Raw genomic sequence first — 24,359 nt, 5'->3', positions numbered from 1 at the left:
GGGGAGTTTGCAGGAGTTAGATCACCAGAGTGATCCAACCAGAGAAGGAACAATATCTCACTTTATCTGAAGTGATCTGTGTAACCACTACTTCTGAAGGCCTTCACTCCTGTGGAGAATGCAAGTGGCAGGGCACTGTAATGATAACATTTTTGATTCATGGAGGAAATTTTCAGTGAAACATCATTACGTCAAAAGAGATGTTCTAAAGGGCAAGACACCAGCCAGTCTTCCAGCCAAGATCAGAGATGGTAAATCCTTCCCCAGATCATCTTAAACTTGGAATTGCAGTTGCAAAGTTCTTTTAAGTCTAGGATAAGGATTCAGCTTCCTTTCATTAAACAAGGTCGTACTGCCTTTAAGTGCAGCACAAAGGCAATAAGACATGAAACAGATTTATGGCCTACACTTTTAGGCATGACATCAGTCTCAGAAGACAGACATCTCTGACTGGTGTTGCAATTGCCCCATTAGATAATTATGCCAGCTAGTAAAGGCAGTAAAGAACATTATTTCATTTTTATTGAAACAGATTGTAGGGATCCTTAACACAAAAGTTACCTTTTGTCTTGATTTTCCCAAACAGTCCTTATCACTGGCAAGAAGTTTGCTGTGTAGGTGAAGTACTTGTCTAGAATTCGGTATTTGCTGTTGGCTTCCAAACTAGACTTGGGTGGGAAACTGGTGAAAACCTAGATATTTGATGTTCTTCATCAAACAAGCTTCATTAACAAGAAGGGTGACCGCAACTGCTTTAAGACAATGCAGAACACAGAGATGCAGCTGGCTAAGATTGGGTTGTACAAAGCATCATCTATCCTCCTTAGAAAGTCTTGAAAAACTATATAGTCATCAGCAGACTGAGTAAACTAGGTCATTCTTGGATCCAAGAGTAAGGTCAGCATTGGAAATGGTGCTATTTGTTCTTCACATTTCTATGACAGCACGTTTCCTCTTTCACCACTGAATAGGATGGGTCTCAGATAGCCCCTACAGGCAGCATAATCCCTCTCGGTCTAAAAACATGAACATACACAACTGCCCGGAGGAAACTGTTTGGAAGAAAAGCATTTCACATAGAGGGTTAGTTCCAAGTGCTTGTGGCAATGAACTGGTCAGAGAGAGAGTGGCTGAGGAAACTTGAACAATGTCACGTATGACAAGAAAGGGGAGAACCTCTTCCATATGAGGAACTTGTATCTTCACCAGAAGGTGCTACAGGGTTCTTTAGAAGAGTCATGCACCTTAGCACCTGCTTTAGAAAGGGGGGTCTGAACTTCAGCATTTTCTTTTGGTGTAATCAGCAGAAGTGAGAGTCACAGTCTGAGGTCGGTATCTGGACTCAGCTCAAGGCAGAACATCTCACAGCAAAGAACTCTAAGACCAAACTGGCGTCGGCATTTTTAGAGTTAACCCAATGGTGGAAGTTTCCACTAGGGCATAGGAGACCAGTCACTATGACCACAGAAGAACCACAGCCTTCACCCTGTGGTATAAATCTAAACAGAGTGCTTTCAGAAGACAGTAACATGTCAAATTAAAGGAGAAAAAGGCAACAAAACCTTTTCCCCAGATATAGAACACTTCTTCACTATAGGGCTTTTTGCCAAAAAGCAGACACTCTCAGTGTGGGAGAAAGGTCCATAGATAAAACAAAACCTCACATTGGTGGCTCAAGACTGCAACATAACCTTAGAAGAAATTATTGGCATGTTATTCAGTTTAGACCGAAAAACATGCCAGGAGAGTTGGTGGATATCAGACATTTCAGACTGCTATAGTGGCAATCAGGAAACCAGGCCACAGCTCTGGCCACAGACTGCAAGGGTCAAAACGATGGCCCTATACACCCATCTGCCCAGAGTGAGAGAGCACGACGGGAACATAATCTGCCTGGCTGCAAAGGTCTTGGATCTGAATGATAGAGCTTATATACATCCTAACTGTGAACATACACAGAGATTATCACTTGACACTAGAAAACAAAGATACTGAGGAAGGGTATCACAAGGGAAATACAGGAGAGTGTATTAACATATGTAGGTAAAAATCGTGCAAGTTAGAAAATTTTGGTATTAACCATGTTTCCAAAAATACCATCAAGGCCACCAGACTTTCCTGCCATACATTAGGCAATATAACATCTTGTTTTGTTTTTTACACATAGTATCTACAAGTCAATAGCAACATATATTGCTATGTCATTAAAGGGGAATCATTTCAATTGAGCATAACAGAGACAGGCAATTACAACTGTGCACAGTGCTCACAAATGTAAAATTCTTGCACGCTAGCCACTGAGATACACCAGCTATTATCGCTCAGTGCACAACTGAATGAGAACAATAACCAAAAACATAGCGAGGTAATTTTAAAACACAGTACAGCAAATCCTGCTATTGTAACAATTGGTCTACTCAGAACAGCAGGCTGCTGGGCATAAATCAGTACGATCAAAGATGGCTTTAAAGCCAAACTATTTTACTGCAGCAATTTCTTGAAACAAAGTCAAGCCAATTAAAAAAAAATATTGCTTCAAACTACAGATCGCCGATACCTTTGCAAAAAATGCCAACTACCTATCAAGCAGCAAAAAGAGCACTGGCATTAGATACATTAGATGAAAAGCAACCTATCAGTTCCTTTTTCAAGCAAGCATTCATTATAGTCTGTACCTGGCTGATATGTATGGCAGAAACCTGGGCAGAACACACAGATGAGTGGCTTGGAGAGTTTGGTAGAGATTTGCAGGGTCCAATTGAGAGTTGCTGTTTCTTCCTTGTTGCAACGATCTTCTGAGCAACTGAAGAAAAACAAAACATACAGGCAGGTAAGCTATAGTACACACTAGAAAATATGGTATGTCAGAAATACACAGAAGGCACAATACACAAAACAGGGTTTTCCATTGCCAAAGCCTGCTCCAAAAATTGATTGTAATACATCCAATTAAGATGACAGATGCTGGTTGTCCACAATATGCTCCATGTGAGACTCCAGCTCTGTTCTCCACATGGATGAAATTGCTCCAGAACTCTCACTCCACCAGGTCAGCACCAGAGAACCAGTAACATCCAAACAGAAGGGGAAAAGGCAGGCGTAAAAGTTACAAAAAGCTATACCAGGAAGGCTATAACAAGTGCACTATATGCTTATAATACCACACTAACAGAGCTTATGGTAGTACACATTTTCCACTCTTCTTTGGGATGTTCTCCTTGAAGATAGAAGAGAAGTATGAGCAACACTTGACTAATGATCTAGTTCAAGTTCATCTCAGTGCTACTTAGTTGTACAGTCCTGGAAGGTGTCCTGCATCACAGAATGACAGTTCATTAGGAAAGCTATTGCTCCCAGTCCAAGCAGGTTTAGTTTACAAGAAGGCGTGTTCTCTCTGCTGCTGAAGAATAAGGTGGACTTTTCTTAATTGCTGGCCACTGCATCAAGACAATCAGTTTTTGAAACCACAAGTTTAAAGCGTTTGAAACAAATGATAATCGGAATGATAAAACTGATAAAGGGTTCCTGACACAGAATACCTGGATTAGTGGTGCCACACATCACACCCCATTCAAATTCATTATGGAAAGAAGCTATATCATGATTTCTAGTTTTAGCTTTTGTTACTTAGCAGCACTAGCACAGTGGGAAAAATGGCAAATTTATTTTGCAATTTATTAAGAAATTTTCTATGACATGTAAAGAAAAGCAGCATTTATCAAACGGAGACAGGGATCAGAGTCATTAATATCTCTATATACAGCTTAGCAGACTTACAATAAAAATTGGAAACAGAGCTGATCTGAAATGCAGCAACTTCCATACCTCTCCCTATAACTTTTCAATTTAAAAAAGTCAAACTATTTCAGAAATTCATTCTGTGATACATGGGAATTTCAGTTCATTCCGCTATTCAGCTAAGGCCTTTGGAAAGAGCTCTTTTTAGGTCATAAATACTTAAAAATAAAATCCTTTACACTGTAGTTGTTGCCTACCTTTTGGGTCACAAATTAAAAAGTAAACAAAATTTCATCAGTCTTCAGAAACAGACTAGTGTAGTGGATAATCAAAAATACTAATAACTAAATTTAGCTTCCTTGCACGCAGTAATATTCATGAAGTGAAGCACTTCATGAAACTTGTGCAAAGGATTTTGTAGTCACTTGCACCGTCTCCACCAAAATCGGTCAGTGAAGCAGAATGGCAACAATTATTGGCATCTACTTAAAAAGTCACACAGAAACTTGTTATAATTAGACTAAGAGCATTCAATCTGTCCTGTTTAGAAAATATAAAAAGATATTTATGTAAATTCCAAGATTATTTTTCCTCAATACATTATAGCACAGGCAGAGATATTGTTTAGCTGTGTAAGCATGCAATTTCTTCTCAAATGAATGCAATTTTAATAACAAACTGGTCTGTGGCTTATGTTTTTCATGTAAATGAATGATGGCATAACCATGATTTAGTGAGAATACATTGTATAAAAAATGGCTCGTATATATGAAGAAGCAGCTTCATTAGTTACATCCCACCTCCAATAGGCCTCTTATCATCCTGAAAGGATGATATCAATTAATTTATCTTCCCCTGGCATATTGATCATAACCTTCATCAGCTAATCATGTTTAAATTACAGAGGAATATCGTAGCACTCTGTCATTTCAGACCCATTGGTTTATTGATCTGGAGCCTGGAAAGCCATATATTAAAATATTTTAAAACATATTAGTGAATGCAGAGAGCAAACCGAAGATCAGATTTTAACATATGCACATGGATTTGTCTTCATCATATGCAGTAAAGACCTAAATTAAGACCAGAACTGAATTAAAACCACACATGAATGAAAACTACCTTCTCAGCAAAAGCCTCCACTCTCACACAGGAGAGGTAATTAGTCAAGGAAAACATTTACCTCTTTCCTTCAATCTGAATATAGGTGTGTTTGTAGCATCACATTAACATCACATAATGCAGTCTTGCCAAATTATCACTCTAGGAAGGCACAAGGAAAAAAAAAAACCAAGACAGTCTGAACTCACCTACTCAAATGCATGACCTGAATGCTAAGCTAAGTACTACAAAAGCAGACACTAGAAAAATAAATAAATTCTAAAAAGCAAAAAAAGCACAAATTGTCACTCTAGAAATGTGAAGAGTAATCCACAAAGCAGCTGGAAACTAAACCTTACACAGAGCAGCACAAAGGGTAATTTATCCTGTGCACTGTAAAAATGGCAAAATTGCAGCAGAAGACCTAATGTTACCTACTTAAAACTGTGCTACAAATTGTAGGATAGACCATTCTTAGCCTCAAATTTCTTAGCTGTTCCCTCCGTCAGAAAAATGATGTGCCCCCTAATGGAAATCCCCTTCTGAGCTGCCAAACCTTCCCAACTCCCCCTCCATTTCGGCAACAAGTCTAATATCCCCCGCCAGAGCACGATTCCTCCTGCCTCTCCCCTCTCTTCGTTAGGCAACCTGCTCTCCTTTGAGACACCAAACAGCTTTTGCTTCTTTCATTGCAGTCATGTAGCTGTCACTCCGTAATTAGATTGCATTCAATATTCAAGTGCTCAGGGCTACTTGCCCTTGGATATGATGGTGATACGAGCTTCAGAAGTACCTAAAGGAGTACCCTGACCCTTCAAAGTTTGCAACATATGAAAGACGTGACTGATCATCTGTGGGGCAATCGCTGGACTGTCAAAAGACCTACTGTGCTCTTTCTAAAGCTACCTTGAGAGAAGAGATGAAACCTAAAATCTTGCCCATCAGAAGTCAATAAAAGGGGTGCAGCACATATCTCCTCAGCAGTGTTGCTGCAAATTCACATTTTCTACATCTTCTATTCCAGAGAAGAAAGCCCTGAAATACACAAAACTTAAAATGGCTGGCACTGAAAACCCCACAGATCTGCTAACTCCTGCTGCTGACATCTTCAGACACAGTAGTTAGGGAGGAAAAAACCCACAGTTAAATGGTTGTATAGCAAGAGAGAAATACATCATAATTACAAGAACACCAGATCCAGAGAACAGCCATGCTATATTGCTTGTTCAGCCCCAAACCCATTTCTGTTATTACATCTTCGTTAGGACTCAAAGTGATCACTCATTAGCTGCTTCGCAGTGGTAGGAAAAATCCTTAAACCAACACATTTTGTTTCCACAACTATAACTATATATAAGTTCACAATGGGTTTATGAGCAACTTTGTGAGAGTATGTCAAAATATATCCAAAAGCGTGATTTCCCCCTCCTCCCCCCCAAAAGGCAGTACCACCACCACAACAGTTTAGGCAGCTGAGTGGCTGGGTGGGACCTCTACTAAAAACATACAGCAATAAATATTGCTCTTCAGGAATGCCTGATGTAAGCTGCGGTGGTACATAAACATCTTTTTGCTGTTAATGAAAGCCAACTAGTGTACTTCATTAACCAATTTAAGGCTACTCACAGTCAAAATCTTCAGATTAATATTGAAGTGCCTGTAATTGAAATGTCAGTCCAGAGGAAGCTATGCAATTAAAACAAACGTTGTTCTATAAAGTGAGTAGAGAATGCAAGAAAGCAGAAATATTTTTGCCCCAGAGCTTTCAGATTCCATCTCATCCCGAAGACAATTCAGTGCTTCTGAATTTAATGTAAATATACTTGCCAAGATATGTGTCTAAAACAGATGAATACTGACTTAACCTATGTGGCAGATATCAAAAATAATCAAGATAGTGACAAGCATTTAAACTATTTTTTTAAAGTCAATTGCATTCTCTCTACTTTTATATACTCAATTAAGCTATCAATTTCAGAGAGATTTTTATTGTAAGCCATCTATCTGTAGTATGAAAAGCTGAACAAAATTTATCTGCAAAGTCAAGAACTCTTCTGCAAATAAACAGGGATATGCCAAGGCTATTTACAGTTGTAAACCAGCAGAATTGATGTTTAGCAAATATTTGGTCTTTGGGGAAGACTGATGCTTATTTCTTATACATTTAAACTTAATTTCACAAGCCAGAATGACTAGAAGTTATATTTTGCTTTAAGGCCTTGTTAATTAAAAGCATGTGAAATTCCTGGTCTGCAAGATGAATAAAATGTCCAAGTCTAGAGAGAAAGCTCTTGACTTGAATGCCTCTTCTTCCATGCCTGACCTAGCTCACCAAAACAAAATTAACCTTCCCACCCCCTGCCACTTTCATCTCAAATGCTACTTTTTGTTAGTCAAACCACTCATTCGTAAGCAGCTCCTGCTAATTTCTCGCTGGATTGTTTATTGGAAGGACTGTACCACTAAGCAGGAAAGCTCAGTGGTCTACCAGTCTGAGCTGTAAAGCAAGGTTTCACCACTCCAGCTCAGCAGATCTGCATTGCAAACCACCACCATTTCCATTTGCAGATAGAAAAAATTACCTGTACACTAATTCTCACTAAACAAAGCTCTCCTATTCCGCTCTCAAGGCATGGGGCTGACTATCAGAGGACTAAATTCACTCGCAGGAGGAACAGCAGGTCAGCTCCTCTCCCCGAAACCCAGAGCTGCGCCTCCATAATGAACCGATTCCTCTTTGTGCTCCGTTTCAGAGCTAATCACCATTAGAAATACTGTTGCCAGAGTAACTGCTCTGACAGAGTTGTCTTTCCTTGGTTCAAAGGGCTGTTCACATGTCAACTTCTGGTGCAGTGCGAGGCTGCTTTGGCAGGGGCAGCTGGGTCTCTCAAAATCTCATTAGCACAGCTTCATTCAAGTATAAGGACAAGAAAGGCAGAGACCTGGGGGGAAAAAAACTCCTTACAAGAAGTTCAAGACACAAGGTAAGATTGTCTTATTTAGCTCCACACCTCTTAAAACTGAAAACACAAAGGTACCTCTGCATCACGCAATAGATGCATTTAGGGAAACGTCATCTAGCCTGAGACCTGATCTCTCCCTGGTTTTAAGATGGGTCCTGGAAAATGTCCAGAGGTATCAACAATCTGATCACTGCTCTCTCTCCCAAAAGTCAGTGAATAGAGTTACCGCTGCGCCCTTTACATTGCTTTTACCAAGGAACACTTAAAATAGTAAAAGGGAAGACTCCAGGCATACAATACCTGTAACACCTGGCGATATTTCTCTTGTCATTTATCACTGGTACAGGAGTATTGCGTATTTAGGAGATGCAAACAGTCCTCTCGAATTACCACTAATTTAAATCAAAATTGGTTTCTCGAAAACATGTATAAGACCATTTATCTCCACTGTGTGTCTGAGTATGAGTAAACACCAGGTTCAGTTAAAACCTGCCACTTTGTGCAAAAGATGGCAAGAATCGTGCACTAAATTTTCTTCCACTTATTGACAGACAGAAAATAGCTTTCAGCTGAAGTTGGAATGCTCATGGCTGATTGAAAAACAACAGAAGGGACACAGACACTATTTTAACCTGCTAGGGGGAAAAAAAAAAAACCTGAAAGTTTACACAAAGATCACCTTTCATCCTATACTGGTCTCCTATAGTACTTGGGCTTGGATGTAGCAATTTCTTGAGCTACTTTGGGGGGGGGGTGGGGGGGTGAGGGAGGGAAGCCAGTATATATTTGCATGTGTCCTAAAAGTGTTGCCAGAACAAATTCAAGATTTTCAACAACTACAGACTTAAAAAAAAAAAAAAAAAAAAAAAATCAATCACAAATGTGTTAAGGGGAAGCTTCTTGCTGGGTTTGTAGACTGACTCACTCTGAGTCACTGTTCCAGGGCGAGGGAAGATTGAGGTGTCCACACACAGCACAGCAGTGTAATCACAGTACTGCTCTGTACCATGACAAACATACACCTCCCTGTCCTGCTGAGGCGGACATCTCTGCCAAGGGACCTCTCCTTTAATGTTAATATATAGAAGAATACCCCTAAGTCTCATCCTCAGAATTCTTACCTGTTTCAGTTCTTTCCAACAATGACTAATCTGTTCCATGTAACATTATTAGCAGTCAATTTAATACTGTATTCTTCTGTGCAAGCATGTAATATATAAAGCCAAGGCAAGCAAATGCACAAAACCAGTATACAACGTAGTATGTAGTTGCATGAGATGCCACTTCTAGCAGGAAAATCAGCTTAAGAACTTTTAAACCCAGGTCTTTCCAGTGATCCAGTTTAAGCCGTGGTCCAACAATCAGCTGGTATGAGCACAACATACGGCCAGAAATTTCTTAAGCTATTTTTCCCTGTAGAAACAGTGTGCTGTAAAGCCATACCTGTGGAGATGAGTTACTGTTCTGCACTGAACACAAATCCACTTAATGCTCTAACAGACTATGGCGATACTTGCCAGGATAACCTCTATTTCACTTTACAACATGACCAACAAGGGTGGGAAAATGAAGCGTGCAGGTACTCACCTCTGACCCTGCACAGCAAGAAAAGAGTCAAACTATCTGACAAAAAAAAAAAAAAATCTATAGTGCAAGGCACCAAAACCATTAAAAAGTTTCACTAGACAAAATGCTTGGTTAACAAATCTTTACTTCTTAAAACTGATTTGATTACATACATACATGATACCTGCATTTTTACTACTTCACTAAAATGCACCTTCCTTTGAAGCGTTGAGTATTCATATTAACCAGATAGCTTTTGTTCTTGTATTATTTCCCTGTACTTCTCAAGCACCCATGCACAACCTAGAAAGAAAAGCGTCTCAGCGCAGCCTTCTGGTTACCAAGGAAGCAAGGTATTTCACGAGATGTGCCTCTTCCATGATGAGGCTAAGGTAAGTAGGAAGATGTTTAAACCAGTGTATACATTTTAAGTGCTGTTACTTTATTTCTGCTATGTGAAACTACCTGCGTTTGCAGGTTCAAAGTGTCCAAAAATCAAAGAGGATTTCAGTGAAGATAAACTACAGGAGACATGGTATTAAACAATGACAATGCCAAAGCAAATGCAACCATTTCAGCTGACAAGTCAAAAGGTAACATGCTATTAAAACAGTTGGCTAAAAACAAAAGCACCTCCACAATGTGACATCATGGAAATCTAAGCAGCAAAGTATTCCTGCCTTCCTTTCCCAAACACGTACTGCAGAGCTGCCTCATCAAGTAGGCCAGCTAAACTGCTGGCAACAGCCTCTCCGGCTTAAATCAGGGAAAGGAAATGAAGTGACTTAAAAGAATAAACCCCTCAACATTTTTGAAAGCCAGAGCCTCTCTTCCTTTTCCCATCTCCCGTTCCTCATTACTTTGGCAATGGAGTTCCAACTCCAACCCTTCCAGCATTAGCTCTGGAGAGCTGACTGAAGGCACGAGAAACCTATTTCCACCTTGCCCCGACTACTTTGGCTGAGTTCGCCTCCTGCACAGTTAGTAAGTTGGGCAGGCAGGGAGAGGTCCTAGAAGCATTAAATTTTGCAAGGTAGATGCGTAAAGACTACTTCAGATCATACAGAACTCGCAGCTGGAGCCCTTTACTATCAGGATAGTTTTTTCAGTCCTGCCAGAAACTCCTGCTCGCAACCCCGCCTGTCTGACCACTCTAGCTTTGTAGGTGCCCATTCTGCACTCCCCACAGTACCTCTACAAAATGATCCTCCACAATAGCCTTTTCTGCTCACTTTCAGCAATTCCTTCCCATAAAATGCATCCAGACATTGCTGCCAATGACAGCGTAATTTCTCCCTGCAGCCTGTACCTGTATTCTCAGGACATGGAAGAAACGGAGCTTCCAGGGCTTTATTTCTGGAGATACAGTAACTCTTGGTTTCCCTCACTTCTCTCATTGTTAAATACTGAATTTCTGCATCACTCTTGAAATCACAGTAACACTGGATACTGCTTTCCAAAGCCTTTTAAAAGAAGATGTGTTAACTTGGCAGTGCTAAATAAACCCACTTAGTTTTCTAAGTTGGAGAGAAGCTATTGCTCCTACACTACGCAAGTAAAATTACGCAAATTAATCTTTTCGAAGTGTTGATATATTGTATGGCTGTTGTCACAAGTTAGTTTCTAAAAATAAGTAAAAACCTTCACTAGCTGTGAACGAATACTATATACTGATAACTAGCTGTGAACGAATACTATATGCTGATAGAGAAGACTGCCTTCTCTGATTACACGTTGTCTTCCTTGTGATATCTATTTTAATATAAAAAAGCTAAAATGTAGACAAAAACTTGTTTAAGATTACTCCAGCGAGAGCTTCAAATTTGCTCCCAAAATAGGGAGACCATTTTTAATATAGGATCCAATTCTTACCTGAATTCCCTTTATCTCATTATATTAAAACAAATTTATCTTTATTTATGCCTCAATTACCTTATATAGGGCTGTTAATTTGCTGGAAATGAAGCTATTGTGTAATTGCTCCTATTACTTGCGGGATTTAAATGCCGACTGTAATAAACAGTTACCTTCAGGATGGAACAAAGTCAAGGCTACTCATGTTAATTTTAGGATTGCCAGGACAGCCAAGTACACAGCTATGAAGCTAGGCGAAACACGAACAAAGCAGGATAAATAATGCTATATACTTTGCTTGTCTGTATTAGTCTTCACCTTCTCTAACGTGGGATGGTTAGAACTTCAAGCTATACACAATTGTTTGATATATCCATTTATGTTCTTCTGGGAACGATGGTCTAATACACTGCTCAGCAGCAAGTCTACCTGTAGCACAGCAGGCTCTTCAAAGCAAGCTCAAGCTCACCCTGGCTGTAGTTAACCAACAGAAGACATGTATACACTGAACGTAACATACATTACAAAGAAAAGTTGGTATTTTATAAATAGTATAGTTGGTATTTTTATAAATAAAAAGTTTTATTATATTATTACACAGACTCCTCAAAAGACCTTGAAGTTGCATCTTATTACTAAAATGCACAATTCTTTCACCCTACTAAAACAATTTTATAACTCCTGAGATAGCCTAATAGTTCTTGGAAACTATCTGTATTTCATAATACAAGTAAATTGGAAATGTATGTATGAACACACGAATTTTATATTAAAAAGTATTGTTTCATGATCACCGCTGTTAATAATCAAGTTCAGCTACAATGGGCTAGTTCAGTGTTAATGTTTCTAAAATATTTTAATACAACTCTCCTTAAAATAAATTTAAAACCACACCTTCCTGGTACCTTTGGGTTTTTTGTGATGCTTTCATTGAAATACGTATTTCAGGTCTGGCTCTCAGAACTAACAACTGTTCTTGTTTTACCATATATGAAAATACAGTTATAAATAAGAATCAGTATTAAATATCTCTAATCAATGCCAATATATTTTTTTCCTCCACAGTTAACTATGATTAACACTGCATATCACTCATTCCCAACTTGGATGCAAATCATTGTCTCCCAAGATTAGGTAAGCAAATATGCCAATAAATCCGCTAGACAATCTGGAAAGCATCTGGCATCTAAAGAAATTTAAAAAATAAATCTATGTTTTCTTCACTACTCAAACTGTTGCAAGTAGAAGCATATGGCTTGAGGATTTATAAGGCAAACACTGTGTCAGACACACAGGTAGACTTTTGCACATGGATTTACCTAATCAGTAAATCATGAAGCTCTATTGATCTTTCCATTAGAACGGAATCAAGTCATAAATCCCGTTATTTCCAACACAAAGGTACAATTTTAAATACAAAGGTTAAAAAACGCTGAAACAAGAAAACAAACCAAGCAGAAAACAGCACATTCAAATACAATGTCAAATTGACATGTTTCATAAAATGTCCATAAATAAAATAATTGGGTTTTTAGCTATCATTTAAGAACAAAATTCTTAAGTATAGTATTGTTGTATGTTATTTAATTCTATGTCAAAACATAGAATTATTTAGTAATCATATTAATCATGTCCAAACATAGAATTAAATAACATACAACAATACTATACTTAAGAATTTTACCACCTGGCAAGCAATTTCATATTTACATTTTGAAATAGCTTCATGGAAAGCCTATTTTGTGGAGCATGCTATCAAATTACAGTTTTCACAGACAACATTTCTACTTCCTAAAGATTTAGGCACATCCAATAAGCTCACTAACAGCACACAGACAAGGACACAAAATGATAGAAAGCTTCTGGTTATATTAGTGCGACTCAGACGTATCCATCCTTATAGAAAGAAATAAACTTATTCACATTTACTAAATCAAATTCAACTTAACTTATGCCTCATTCAGACAGTTCTTTTCTCTGTGGAGAAAAGGTTTACATTGTTACCAAAAAACCAGGCCTTTCACTAGAATAATCAATGATTTTTTTTTTAAAACTGCCAAAATGACTTAAAATTATTTCCTAACAACCCAAAACCTCTGAACCCAGAAGTGCAACTGTGACCTAAGATCAGGGCATGCAGAACTACATGCATACACTGCACACCTGGTCCCAAAACAAGGGCCGTATGCCCAGTGCGGCAGGGTGAAAAATGTAACTTGCAAATAGAAGTTATATATCTTCAAATTCTGAGGTATTGCGGCAGCCCTAAAACTAGCTTGTTTGTAAGCAAGACAAGTTTGGATGCCCTAAGGGCAGGATTTAGCACCCCCTTCACAGAGGATGAAAAGCACGGTGTAGAGTCAATGATCACTGCAAGCACAGGTGACCCAATCTACTGTTTTGCTCCATCTCAAGATGGTCCATGAACTTTCAACATAAACTCCCTTTGGAGCCCGAATTGGCAGAAAGCAGACAGATGCTAATCTCTGAAGTTGCAAGACAAGTACGATGTGGCTGGAAGATAGGATAATGACCAGAACGTGGTTTAAGGGCACTCCAAGCACTAGCTACACTGTCCACCTTTCTGATGCTCTGCTAATGGTTCTTGTGGAAAATTACCTAATTTTATTCAGCATTTAAATATCCAGCCTCACTTATGCTCTGTTGCATCCAGGTATTAACTACTTAACCAATGAATACTGAAGACTTTGCATCAGTATTCCATGGCAATTTTGTAACACTCTTCAAAATTCATTTTCAGCCAGTATCTATTTGAAATAATCCATAGAGGTGGCTCTGCCACCAAGAAGTTGGTTCTCTTTTGTTTCCATGTTTTTAATACCAAACTTCACATACGCAGAGAAGTTGTAATGCGTATGTTTAATCAAACCCAGCATTTTGTCTCCTAAACTAAATTGCTATTTTTATCCCGTTTTCCAACCACATCGCACTTTCCCTATCACTGTGTGATGCAAGCATGATGATATTGCTCCAAACTGCAGGTTGATTAATAAAACCATATAACTGAAGGCACACTTGAGTTCTGTAGTGGTAGATTAAAATTAATGGCAAGCCATTTCTGTCTTCCCCTGCCCTCCTCGCACATCTGGTAGACACAGTCACATGGCAGGCCAAATACTACAAAGCAGACAATTTACACGTAGAGGAGTCATCCATGCTTTGATTACAAGTATCTGGGCATATCCGAGGTCCGGACGACCAGCAAAACCCCCAACAGCTCTATTTTAACCTGACTCCTGGGATACGGCAAAAACGTTATGTTCACGTGGCATTCAAAGGAGCTACAATTACGGAAGTACCAGCAACAAGATGGTATATAATTTGAACAAAGTTTATTTCCCTCACTTTAAATACGGGTATTATTCCTCAAGATGTGGATATTCTCCACAGAAAAAAAACAAAAAGAAATCGGGTATCGTGTCTCATGCAGAGTATTTCCAGCCTCCTGACTGTCTGCCTCAAACATCAGCAGCTCTGTCTTCAAGATGTGTTGCATCTTTGGACAAAATCAGCTTGATGGCTTTTGGGCACTAGATATATACCACATAGTTGTTATTCCTCCCTAGCAGAATTTTTCAAAATAAAAGAATTTGAGGTACTTTTAAGACACTCAAAAAATCACTATTACAATACTGGTGCAGCTGCACCTGAAGGTGATAATCTCTATCAAACTGCGTTACAATGTAAGAACATATACATTGTGCAAAGCAAAAACAGTAATACCACGGCAACATCCAAAAGACATACAAACATATCACCACTTCTGAAGCCTAAGTTATGTACGCTGTTCACCATCAAAATCAAGAAATACAACAACGTTCTTGTACTTTAAAGAAAAACCCTCCTCAAAACAAACTACCAAGGTTCTAGATAAGATTATATAAAACACCTCAGCTGATGAGCTCATTGTCCACTGAGCCATCAAAATCCACCTCTTAGACACACTAATTCCTATGAGAAAAATTGCCAAGTTTGTTACCAAGACTGCTTGCTGCTTCACTCACAGGTGAAATAAATCCCATTCCAAAAATGATCTCCACAAATCCAATAGCAGATATAAAGTCATCTACTCTATTACTAAAGACTAAATTCTTTATTAGTTTTTGTGGGTTTTATGCACATTCAGCTGTCATGAAAGCAGTAACCCGCCAGAGTAGAAGCATCATATAGCATTTAACATAAATCTCACAAAACATATAAGCCCCCCCTTTGCACTTTAATCATTTGCTAACAGTTACAATAAGATTGTATTAAAAATTTAAACTGCCCTACTTAATGCAATTTACCTTCAAAGGTCCATTTCCAGAGAATGAACTCGAATGATATAAATGTCGAACACTTGATCAGATTTATTGCACTGAAGAATATTTCTCTTGATACAGATCTGACGAGTGAAGGCTAATGGCTTTAGTTTTATTACTTTTTAAGCACTTAATGGGAAAATTTAGACATTTTCACAAGACTAAGCTTCAGCAAGAATGGTACATTTACAGTATGACAGCACAGAAGCAAGCTGTGCAATCTCTAAAGAGATGACCGGTTCAACAGCATCATTAATGGAAAGATTAATGTAAAGTATTTATCCAGATAATTTGTCACACAACAGTTAGGCCTGAGTGCCTCTCTGCTAAACAGGGACAGGGAAGATAAGCAGAAACTACTGACTACAGGCAAGTTGCCGTACTGAATTGGGGCCAAAATGCACAATCTCAGGGGAAGACAACTGAAGTCACACTGAGATTGTAAAATAAGGAGCTAAGTGATACTGTGATAGGTACAAATTAATCAGTTCCTGCAGGTGATTAGAGGGCACACACTAGTTACCCAAGCACTAGCAAATTACAAAAAAAAAACCCCACAAAACTACCAGCCTCCCACCTTTCCATTCCAACCATGTTTTCCATAAACATGAAAAGTACTTCCAAAATACTACAAAGCAATAGTTTTGCTTGTCCAAAAAGTTGTTGGGTTGTTGTTTTTTTTTTTTAAACTGAAAGACAGCTGGGAGTCCTCAGATTTCAATTAATGTCTAGGTACTTATCCAATCAATCATCAAGTGCTATAAATTTGCTATATGTCTCATTAGTTACACTATTGCACAGCTTAAATCTAAACATACCTTTCCATGAGACTGTAAATTATGATGCATAAGACACAAGCAACTGTATCAGCCATCAGAAGAGGCATAAATGATGAGAGCAAGTCAATTGTATACATGCCAAACTGAAACTGATTTACTCCTCACAATTTTTTTTATACAAAAGTATCACCAACAGAAGCACCACTAACACACTACATCTCTTGGAGTTTGCATATATGACTTGAAACCAGTAATGACCTGTCTTTATTAATATTAACAAATTTATGCACAAAATCCAATTTTCTATGGAAAAAATATTTCTTCAGCATCTGCCAATAATGTGCCTTCATTAAGTGCAGATAGGCAAAGGTTTGTTTTTCTTCAAGATCTAAAGTTAAAATTGTTTTTGTGACTCTGAAAACCATCTTCAGCTTTTTCAAAGGTCATGCACGTGGTGAGACACTCCAGAAGGTACCTAACACAGCAGTATCTTGTGTGCTTAGAAATCTTGATGTCTATTATACTGAAAACAGAAAAGAATATGTATTCATACATTTATTAACAAAATTCTATCAACTTTTTAGTCTTATACCAGCTTTATAATAATTCTTCTTCTGAATTAAAGCTCCCCCCGGTGATTAACCAGCGCTCATGCTCTGAGCGAGGCACTGCTTTCTCTACAGTTGATACCAACCCCGCAAAGCCTGGCTGACAGCAGCGCACTGCTTTACTTTCTTCCAAGGAAAGTAGAGGATCCCTTGACTGAGAACAAGTCCTAGATACTACTTTTAAAATCCAAGATAAACAACATTTGTTTCACAAACAAAGCAAAATAATTGACAAACAAATTGCGAAATGTGTCACCACCACATGAAAGCAAATTTCCATTTTTCTACCACATCTGCTTCATGCCTAGTTACATCAATTGTTGATTTTCAATCCACTGAGAAAGGACCACACTGGCTTCCCCAGCAGGTGGGACAACTCCTGCCCATGTAGGAGCACTACGGCAGCGAGTGCTGCCAGCTCTGTCTGGTGCCCATAGCCACAGCAGTACCCAGCGGCACCCTCACCTCGTCAGGTATGGCTGGGTCTCACCCTGACATTGTAAGGATAAAGACGATCATCTTCCTCAGAAGAACCTTGCTGGAAATTAAGGCTTCCATCGTGCATGTACACATAAGGCAGGAATGAAATTAATCCCAGTAAGAGGACTGCAAATAATTTGGACAATGCAAGGACTTTTTGTTAAGCAGTAATGCCAGCTGAGTAACTGCAAAACACACACGTACTGGCACTGGCGCCAAATGGCTGGTAAAGATTTCCCATTTCTCCGCAGAGGTTCCTGAGTGAATGCAGCGTTTGCTACCAAGCACTTGGCATGTATGACTGAAACATGCTCAAGAAAACCTGCCTTCTGTCTCTACCTGTGTAAGGTTCCTTAAAAAGTTCATTTTAAGTTTTAAAAGTTAAAAGGAAACCTTCATTCAAGGGCTATAAACAAAAAAGAAAAAAAAAAGAAAACCAAAGAAAACCAAACAACAGCAAACTGAGGGCCAAAGCGCACAGCTTGGCTACTCCACATTAGTTACCAATTATCAGCAGGTAATGAAGTGAAGTCAGATGTGCTGACTGTCAAATACCCATTGAGAAACCACTTCTGGCCCCAGCCCCTCTCCAAATCACAGATGCTAGGCAGTTCAAATGAGCATGAAAAAACTCTTCATGGCAAAATTTTTGTACGACACTTGAAATTTTAATAATCTCTTCCTTACATATCCTCCACATCTTTAAATCTAATACTGGTGGAGGCCAGCTTATTGAAATGACATTTGCAGTACTACAAGCACAGGCGTTGGCAAGAAAAGGACTAGCACATTACATGAACCAGCTGTCAGCATTAAGGCAGGCAGTAACAGCCAAGAAAACACAGCACAGGTATTTTAACCAAAAAACTCTCAAAATGCTTTATTAACTGAGGGCGCGTACACGGAGCCACCAGCTGACACCAAACAAGTTTGCCGGAGTCCCCAGTTTCCATAATCCCTTAATAAAACTAGTTGAGCCCCTGTGCCCAACAGTCACACTTAACAGTCAGGATAATTTTCGTAATGCAGAGACAGCCCACGTGGTCCCATCCATCTGCCAACTAACTTTCCAGCTTACTTCTTAAAACAAAATGGAGCATGCATTGCTAAAACAAGTCTACATGGATCTCAGGAAGATTGTTACTTCTGGAAAGACAAAATTAATGAAATACCAAAATATGTAAAGAGAGGCTACTCAGAAAGTAGTTCTATATTCTACAGACTTATCTCTGAGTTGTACAATACTATGCTGTATTTTCCATTTTCCACAAAATACTAACTAGATCCTATGATGGACAGAATCTGGCCATGCTGCTTTGGGCATGCGCGCATATACAACTCAAATAACTAAGGAAAAGAAACAAAAAGGGTTTGATATAAGTGAACAACATTGATTTACAAAATTTACGTTAAAGATTGCACTACCCCAAGAATCTAGGCATCATTAAAACAACTGTATGAACAGGACAACAAGCTTCCGTATGTTCAAGGGATATTTTTATCCTTAGCAAAGTATTTGGGATGCCCAGATGCCAACAGCTATCCTAGCCCAATACCGCATCCAGCTAAGGTTTATATCCCTTAACAAGCATCTCAAAATACCCCATCTTGGCGGGCCTGACCATCCACCAGCAGTCTTAGTGACTGGCAGTAAATAAATTTACCTGTTAAGTAATTCACTGTTAAGACTGGTCAGCACACGGGCCAATCCCATCTTCACAAAAACTAAAATAAAATGAGTAGTTTACAGATATAGTTCACTGCGCACTTAATGCTGACAAAAGTCACATTACAAGAATGCTGCAAATGTTCCACCTTTAATGATCAAGAGTTTCCTTCTGCAACACCAAGGACTTACCACTGCAAGCAACCTCATCAGATCAAACACCAATTTCAAAATTAAATTATATACAATTACTTTAAGGATTCTCTACTTTATGACAAATGAGAGAAAAAAAGCGCGTATTTTTTTAACTTGGCAGCAGCGCTGGGTGTTTTCTGGCATAGGCAGGAATTCAGAAGACTAATGCCCACACTCATTCTGTCTCACTCCACACACCACCCCCATACATTCATGCAGGCTTTTAAACCCTGAATACACAAGTGCTAATCCCAGAGAAGCAAACAGTTTCAATAGGATTTGCATATGCATACAGATTAGTTGAAAGGGAACGATTTGCAATGCATTTCAGAAATCACTTTGGAAGAACAATCTATGCTAATAATAAACTTTGATGTTTAAAATGTGTTTGTTACACAACAGAGAACATTACAAAAGGATTATGTTTATTACACCAGTTTTAAGTGTTTGATAGCTCAGACAAAAGCATCCCTTTATTACAAGAGGAAAAAGCGAGTTATTCTCTTTAATAAATGTTACTAAATACACTGCAAACACACCCAGAAACAGACAAGTTATAGGAACTACGAGGTATAAATGTAATATCAGCATTTTGACAGAGTTTTTTGTTTGACAAGTCAGATGAAAGAGCTTCAGTATGCTGTATGCCAGAAATAACAAATACATAAGAGCAACAATTGTTCTCTGGAACCTCAGGGGATGGCTAGAAATACCAGGGCACGATGCACCAACAGAACAGTGCCCACCACAGCTGCTTCTCAAGGTGAAGTCAGATTTTCTCACAAGACTCCCCAGGCTTGGTACTGCCTCCTGCCTTTGTTCTGACAGCCTTCTGACTCTCTACCCTGAGCACAGGTTTTACTTCCAGGTGTCCCAAAACACTCCGGTGATGCTCTGAGCAGGCTGGTGTTATTCTCACAGCCAGTTTTATAGCAAGGGGCAGGGGGCATGTTCCCTTGCATCTGTCTTGAAAAGACACCTTGCATGTTTGCTCTTATTCATTCATTCAGCAACGCTAAGCCAGCAAAGTCATTTTGTGCCAAAAAATTTGAAGTTAAATCCACAAAAGACATTTAAAACCAATGACCAAGGGACAACATATTAGGGATAATTAAAGAAATCAAGCTTTAGACATTTCACACTGCCCTCTGTATTTGAGAACTTGTTGGACAAGCTGTACAGAACACATGCTGTAAGGCAGCAGATGAGGTGTTAACACGTTTTAAGATTTGTCAATAAAAATTTAAGGGAAAAAAATCAGATTAAGCAATCATGCCATAATAAAGAGCATAGCAGTAGGAAGAGCAATGAAGATCTGCTAGCAAGGCAGACTATCCCCCAAAATGCAGCAAGTGAGCCACAGTTTAGACAGGCCTCTTAGAAATAAAACAGATGCAAGTAAGAAAAGGGTTGTCACTGTAATAAGGAAAATGTAAGATGGCACTTTAAGGAGCTCATGCTCTGCTGAAGCCCTTTTTGGCCCTTATCTAACCTTGTGGTCAGCTCCTCCACCCTCCATTACAGCATCATTAGCAACTGCAAAAGCAGGGTTAAAGAATCATCTCGCTAACAGATATTACCAAGCAGTATTATTATTATTTTTTTTTAATCCTCACATTTGGATACATCCCCCGCAATTGAGCCCTGTTAGCAGCCGTGCTGTTACCATGTTACTCGCTATGCAATCAGTTTGCTGTTCAGGTCACTTGGCTCAAAAAGAATGGCAGAAATTGTCACTGCTCTTTTCAGCTTCTGTCACCAGCTCCACCAGGAACTGCAGCATGATAAAATTTAGCAGACGGATGTTTTTCCATAATTCAACCTCTGTCAAGCTGACAGGACATCTGACTTATTTCTATTCTGGTTCTCCTTTTCTTCTCTATTGAGAATAAGGCTCTGCAAGATGGAAGACAATTTAGCAGCAGCATTATTTTCCCAGGGTACTAAACACAACAGCAATGCAAATGCATAACGCAGACTGTAAAATGACAAAGCAGGAATAGAATAGAAATTAAAAATCCAAGCACAAAAAACTGAAAGCATGTTTCCACGTGATATTTAAAAACACCATGTATTCAGAGAGGCTTCTATGTACAATGCCCTGCATTTAAAAAAAGCAGTAGCTGATTGCTATCGGATTGGACATGATACTTGACACATAACAAAAACTGAGAGCAGATACTGTCATCTTTTCAGATACGCTTACAAAACTGAACACAACCTCCATCTCTGGAGAAAGAAAAATCACAGTCCTTCAGATTAGCGTCTATGTACACATCAGCACACAGAACTAAAACTTAAATCTATGGGTGCAATACAGACATTACTGACACATACATGTCCAACACTAATGTTTAGTATTTGATGGAGGAGAAATTACTATGGTGGGACAATAACAAAAACCACATTTTATTCATGGCACTGAATGCATAAGCAGATGAGGCAGAACACATCCAGAAACAAAGTCTCCAAGTGTACAACAGCAGCTGTAGAAAAGGCAAAGGTTTTAAAAAATAAGGAATTGTCAAACTTTCTCCCTCTTCCAGAATTTGTTTTCATTTCAGTTTTTGGTGTTAATGGAAAACAATCCTAATTGTTAGCAAGACACTCCACAAATGTGCTTATATCATTTTATCTCTCAAACACAACTTACATGATCCTATAAAATGCACTGCTTATGCCTCTCGCCCTCAGGTCTATCGCCAATAAAAAGCAATTGACCACCAAACAACTATCATGCTTCCTGCCCCAGGATTTCTCTTCAAGTTTGCATTAAGGGATATAAACCTACTGGACCAATCCTGAATCTTCAGTACTGGAAATCTTATTCTTTCATATTTTGATGAAATATATCAACATTCTTGCTTCCCTTTAGTGAAGAATTTGCATATGATGAACTCTTTCATTTATTGTATTCTTCAGAAAATGTAGCAGCTGTTACCTACTCCATAACATCAGTAGCTCTGCATTACCATTGTCTTCTAGGTTTCAAGTAACATGCCTTACTGCATATACTTCAAATTAAAGACTTAAAGAAAGTGCCATAAAACTAACCCTATAAAATTTGTAAGTCACATGAAAAGTTCTGCAGAGATTACTGTTTTCTACAAGTAACCTAGCGAATGATGCACTCACCATAGCTAAAATCTAAACCTCCCTGGAACTTTTATTAGCACTACATCATTCGACTCCTCTGTACAAATTACAGCACTTCTTAAATGCCATACCCTGGACTATACCTCCTCATCCCATCATTTAATTCCAAGAATGAGAAAAACGGATGCAGACATGTCATCGGAAGATCTCTTTCTCTTCTTTTCTCCGCCCCTTTTTGAATCTGGGTGCCGATTTGAAGAAACCTGTTGGAGCAGGACAAGTCTCTAAATCCCCAAAGCCTGCAAAGTCCCTGCAATTTTCATGGAAAGCAGCAACCAGGCAAAGGACATGTGAGAGTCCCAACAAACTGCATGGCTGTAACATCAAACAACTGCCAAGCATGAGGGAAACCGCATACAGAAGAGACCTTGTAAGTCCCCAGGGACAAGAGAAAAAAAATCTTGAACCATAACGTATACAAAGTGTGAATTTCAGTTAATGAGAAAAGATAAATCCAAGGAAAAGGGGGCTCTAATATAGTTTGTTACATTGCTTGCACAAATACCTGCCAGTTTCCAGGCTGGTCCTGCTGATGCTAACTGCTCCCCAGGATGCAGACTTCTTCACATTCCTGCCATTTCTCCAGGAAGTGCTCAATTGGTAGAGCTCATTTCAGGACTTTCTATATCATATTGACTTCAGATATTGAATAGTTTCCTCCTACCGACTAACGTGGGACCCTCCTGTAACAAAGTAAAGTCTGACGTATAACATCGGAACTGGTGAAGAACATACCATCTAAGGGTATGGGTCTGAAAGATTAAATGGAAATCAGTATATCCGGGGAGAGATTCTGTAGAGACATAAAAGGAGCCACTGCAAAACCACCAATGGAGTGAAATTCTTGTTTCCAGAACTGCACAAACTAAATCATCTCATTTATTAATGGTACATAAGAGTTATGGGCAAGCAGGAGTAAGGGCAAAGTTTCATACTAAAATAACATCAAGTTCAGAATAGAACATATACAGAAACAGACTTTGCAAGACAAGCCGTAGCAGATTTGTGTGTTTATACCTTTTTTCCTACTGACTTTCATTACTAAATCCTTTGAGTTTTCTGATTCAGTTATACAAAGCTCAGAAGAAAATTCTCTAAAGACAGTTTATAAGATATATTAACACCTATTAAAATTTTTCTCTATCTTCCCCAAGCAATAGAAAATAGGAAAAGGGAAAATACCACATGGTGGTATTCAAGTAAAGAATTTACCCAAGTAAAGAATTACTTCTGTGCTTGGCTGTGGCATGTTCCTGGAAAGACGGACAGCAAAGCAGAGAAGAACATCCTCCAGCAAGCAGAAGGTCTTGGAAAGGGCTGTTCCACTGCATGTGGACCTAATGTCCTACTGCCATGAAAGGGCATAGGTTGTTCCGGTTGATTTTTATTTTTTTTTTTTTAAATCAGGCATCAAAAAAAAAGCTTCTCACAGATGCAATGAAGAAAAACTGAAATTTGGAAACCCTTGTTGAACACTAACAGCTTAAATGTCACCGATGTTCAAATTTAAGAGCAATAACCACGTCTAGAATTACCGCCCATCAGTACCAGGAACGAAGCTGGTGACAGAGCAAGGCCTCAGCTGACAAGGTCATTCCTCAAATCCAGTGTGTTGTCCACACAGGGAGGTAAAATCCAAGTCTCTAACTGCTTCAGGTAACCTCAGTGCCCCATGAAATCCAGGGCACCGAGTCAGCACACACAGCCAGGCTGTCGGTGAGTCCCTCCGGCCAGCTAACGAGCAGTGCTAATGAATTACGAAGCCAACTGCCCCAGGTTCCCTGCCTGGAGGACGCCGGCCGCCACGGACCGTTCGCGGGAGGAAAGGGGCTGGCGCAGAGAAGTACTCGGGGAAAGCCTCCACGTCTCCGGCGAGGAGGGAGGAGGGGGCGGGGGCGGTTCACGGCCCGCGGGCGGGCGGTAAGGCCGGC

At 39.2% G+C, this 24,359-nt stretch overlaps 1 protein-coding gene across 3 annotated transcripts in view; it reads right to left on the bottom strand.

The window, feature by feature from the left end:
* The window catches only part of AGAP1 (ArfGAP with GTPase domain, ankyrin repeat and PH domain 1), a 273,840-nt gene that overhangs the window by 200,369 nt on the left and 49,112 nt on the right, over positions 1–24,359 (bottom strand). For all 3 annotated transcript variants that reach the window (XM_019473624.1, XM_009285105.1, XM_009285106.1), the window contains one exon: positions 2,676–2,803. In XM_019473624.1, the coding sequence (XP_019329169.1) occupies positions 2,676–2,803 (128 nt within the window). The remainder of the gene's footprint in view (positions 1–2,675; positions 2,804–24,359) is intronic.

This window comes from Aptenodytes forsteri, unplaced genomic scaffold, assembly GCF_000699145.1.
Source record: "Aptenodytes forsteri isolate BGI_AS27 unplaced genomic scaffold, ASM69914v1 Scaffold264, whole genome shotgun sequence".
In the NCBI taxonomy this organism is placed as follows: domain Eukaryota; kingdom Metazoa; phylum Chordata; class Aves; order Sphenisciformes; family Spheniscidae; genus Aptenodytes; species Aptenodytes forsteri.
Note: the sequence above shows the minus strand (reverse complement) of the source record. Positions and strands in the feature narration are given on the sequence as shown.